The sequence below is a fragment of the Macadamia integrifolia genome, chromosome 12 (genome assembly GCF_013358625.1).
Source record: "Macadamia integrifolia cultivar HAES 741 chromosome 12, SCU_Mint_v3, whole genome shotgun sequence".
Lineage (NCBI taxonomy): Eukaryota > Viridiplantae > Streptophyta > Magnoliopsida > Proteales > Proteaceae > Macadamia > Macadamia integrifolia.
Genome location: NC_056568.1, coordinates 2790732 through 2794818, shown reverse-complemented (window position 1 = coordinate 2794818; position 4087 = coordinate 2790732). Strand labels below are relative to the sequence as shown.

General features: G+C 37.1%; 1 protein-coding gene across 1 annotated transcript; it reads right to left on the bottom strand.

Annotated features, from left to right (window-relative positions):
* Nucleotides 1-24: 24 nt before the first annotated feature.
* LOC122057936 (tropinone reductase homolog At1g07440-like) lies at nucleotides 25-3326 on the bottom strand. Its single transcript, XM_042620301.1, has 3 exons — nucleotides 3086-3326; nucleotides 2783-2990; nucleotides 25-303 (listed from the first exon to the last, which is right to left on the bottom strand). Exons 1-3 carry the CDS (start codon nucleotides 3172-3174, stop codon nucleotides 25-27), a joined length of 576 nt encoding a protein of 191 aa, XP_042476235.1. The 5' UTR covers nucleotides 3175-3326.
* Nucleotides 3327-4087: the final 761 nt, after the last annotated feature.

Sequence of the window (4087 nt, the reverse complement as noted above, 5' to 3'; positions counted from 1 at the left end):
ATCTCACAACTTTCAAATCAAACACTACAATTTTCCAACTGTCAACTTTCTCATGATAATATGTAGCATAGGTTTAGGAGTATTACCCTTGGTTGATGCATAAATAGTGCCGGTATTAACGGCCACAACACCAGCAACGGAGGAGATGAATACAATGCTTCCCATTCCTGATGATTTCAAAAGAGGATGTACAAGTTGACATAGATTGTACGCAGATTCCAGGTTGGTAGCTATCAGGAAAGAATATTCTTCAGCAGTGTATTCGATGGTTGGCTTCCTTATATTTGTACCAACATTGTTTATCTAGAAAGAAGATAAACAAGCATTGCAACCTTTATTCATCAAAAGAAAGTGTCTAGATAGAGTCCCAATGATTTGAACAGATCAACAGCCCTTAAAATAAAATAAAAATATGTGAAAATATGATGCTTGACAGAAACTGAAATTTGAGTCTCACAAAAATATATACACAATAACCCAAAATGACAACAAAACTTCCGGACAAGTAGAACTCTAGCTACAATAAATAGTCAAGACTACCTCATTTATTTTATTTATTAATTTTTTTTTTAATAACCAGAATATTATCTGGGACCCTGGGAAGCCCTTAAAATTTATTGAAATAATTATAATAATAAAGTAGGGTACAAGGTGGGGAGGGGACATACCCGCCTTACCCCAACCCAGAGAAACAGATCACACACACTCTCAACATGCAAAAGACTGCCTCCAGGCTAATTTTAGGACAGTGGGATTTAAGAATATGCTTACAAACATTTAACAAGAATCATCCCTTAGGTTCTTAGATGATCACTTGTGAGTATTCATTCGGTACTAGGCGGAAGTCCAGAGAAAAGCTTATTTTGGATCCTTGTTCTTGGGAAATAAAAATGCAAATAAATAGCTACTTCATTTCCCCAAGTTGCTGAAGCTGGAAGGTTTCATAAAGTTTTGAGATTAACTTGGGAAAGCATAAGTTAGGGGACATAAAACCCTCATGGTACCGCAATGTGAAGGGGAAGGAGCTGCATAATTATCCAAACCAACCTATAGGACCGATGCCAAAATGAAATCTTTCTTTTGGAACATAAGAGACCTTTCAGCTAGTGGTTTTTCAGTATGGGACATAACTCTTATTGTTAACTCATGAGCTGGTTTTCAGGTGCATGGTTCCTTTCTGATAAAGTTCTATGGGACATTGCACATTTGTTGTTACAACTGGCTTTTTGGTTGGTGCATCTCAATTGTTATAAAATTCTTTTACTTGTTCAAAAGTAAAAGGAAGGAAAAACAGAAACACCATCATTCTTGAATGAACATCATCAAAGTCGTAGATCATGTTTAAATAAGAATCCAACCTACAAAGAGAGAGGATGTATGCGTTTCTTACAGTTGGCAAGAATTTCCACTGCCATATGGTAAAAAAGCATTCACCACAAGAGCCATAAAATATATATATATATATATATATATATTCATTAACTGGGATAAGACTGAGTTGGGTTTGAATTAAGTTGAGATCATTTAGACAGTTTGTAAGACACATACAAGTTAAAATCTTGCAAACTTAAGATGGAATTGTGCGCTTCCTTTGGGGAACATCAATCAACGCTGATCACCATCACCCCCACCCCCACCAGGAAAAAAAAATCTACTTGAGAATTAGTCAAATTTGACTTAAAACTACGCAGATATCCAAAAACATGCAATTTGATGTATAAAATTGTAGATATCCAAAACTTGGACTACTTGAAAGGATGCTTCTTTACAAATAAAATTCACTCGGATGACTAAAAAGGAAATGTATTAAAAAAAAAAAAAAAAAAAAAAAGAACAGCAATTATTGGAGTCTATAAACAAGGAAGCTGAAATATGTTCAACTAACAAGCACAAGGTTTACAATCTTAATGATCACTTACTTTCAACATATGCAGCACAATCCAGTTCGTGTTTACAAGACTTCAACTAAGGCTTTTTGAGCGACTGTTTCAGATAAGTTATCAGTTCTATTTAGTCATTATCATCATTAGTTTAACAACAGTAGCCCTATAAAATTGTTTAGCATTAAATCCTCGATACTTTTCTTATTTATTTCTGCAATGCTCTGTGTGTTTCTTAATTTTCTACTAATCCTAGCAGGATTTTGGACCCGCCTGCAGTAGTTGCTCAAACACAAGACAGTGGCATCCCTGCCTTAGAACCCCTTAACTGGTGGGGACATTTTCATTCAGCTTGAGATATGGTTGATAGCTTGTTGGATACCCCAAGCTATTGAGAGAGAAAGCAGGGCGTCTCTCTCTCTTCCTTTTGAATTTACTGAAGAATTTTTTTCTACTAATGAAGAATTTAAAAGCTCACAGCTATTCAAATTCCAAAGATGCATTGATGTCATAATATTGAATTATCTCCTTCCCATGCGATGACTCCCAATCTCAGTGATAGCATTATCATTATTATAGATTAAACGTATTGTTCTCTGGGATAAGAAACAGAGGACTCATCTACTGGCGTTAGAACCATGCAAAAGCCTTCAAATTTTTCTCTGATCACCGTTCAGTGGGTTCTTGAATTTCAACATTATATACCATATGTCCTCCATTTCTCCCATCAAAATCTTCTTCGAGGGTGTTATGTGATTTTTCTACCGTCTGTTGCGATATTAAATTTCTATATTTATATACAACATGTCAAATTAACAGGAGAAAATCTGAACAGTCTCTCCCCATTTTAAGGTCCGAAAGTACCCAAAGAAAATAGAAAACGGAGAGAAAACAAAACTTACAAGGATATTGAGCTTGCCACCGAAAACAGAGGACACAGTCTCCATGAGTTTCTCTCGTTGAGGTCGAGAAGAAGCATCGCAGACCGACCCTGTAACTTGGAAACCCTTTTCCGCCCAGTCACGCAAGCACCCATTGAGTTCGGCTTCGTTTCGAGAACAGGTATGCACGGCCGCCCCTAGTCCGGATAATTCCTCGACAACGGCATACCTGCGACACAGATATACCACAAAAATTTCCCTTTTAAAATATTTAAGAAGGAGAAGGGGATAATTTATATTTATATATGGGGAAAGAATACGAACCCAATCCCTCGGGTTCCACCAGTGACAAGAGCAGTCATTCCCTTGAGTGACCACCGACCGTCCATAATACTGCTGCCTGCGTCCCCCATTTTTCACTCTGCAACTATCAAACTCTTGGGAATTTAAGAATCTCTGATCCAATCCGTATGTAACGATTCACGTCCGAACGATTAAGAAGGCAAAACTGAATAAAAAATGGGAATAAAAAAACATTTTTTTATTAGATAACGAATAAAAAACCTTTCTAACGTCTACTGAGTCCTGACACTGCCCTGTGCAGTAATTAGTAGAGAAATTTCCATTCCCCTCCCCTCAAGTTTGCGTTTATTCTACTCCCTTTTCTTGTGTTTTCAAAAATTTCACACCTCCCCTGTCAGATGATTTGATTAGTAAACTGTTAGTTATGGATGTTAAAGTATGATTCTACCATTCTACCCTTACCAAAATTTTTATTGTCAATTATACCTTTATTCCTATCCTTCTAACCCCAATCCCTATAGTCGAACCCTCACATTGGACATTCCACTCACCTCCATCACCACGGCAAAGATTTTTGGACTCAAATGGCGACAGAGATATTGACGGCGAGGTGTGACAGATCAATGGCAAAGAAGGGATTGACAGTGACAAAGGGACCAACCGATCTCCATCGCCCTGTGATGTATGTTTCTGAAACCAAATGCTTCCGTTGTCCCTTTTTCCACCTCAATCAAAACAAACAAATGAGAGAGAGAGAGAGAGAGTAGCGAGACTTACTTTCGTTGTCCCTTTCTCCACCGCATTGTTCTTCCTTGCTTTGTTTAAAAAATAATGACCTTGTGCTTGAAGCTTCCTTGCACAACCATACGGCTGCTGTATTTGAATATTTATTTACTATTTCTTATTTTTTGGTGCAAAAGCTTCCAAGGGAAAACAAACCCCAAATCCAACAAATCCTCGGAAAACAAAGATACTCAAATACTCATAAGATTGTTAGAAAGAACAAAGGAAGAGTTTTTTTTT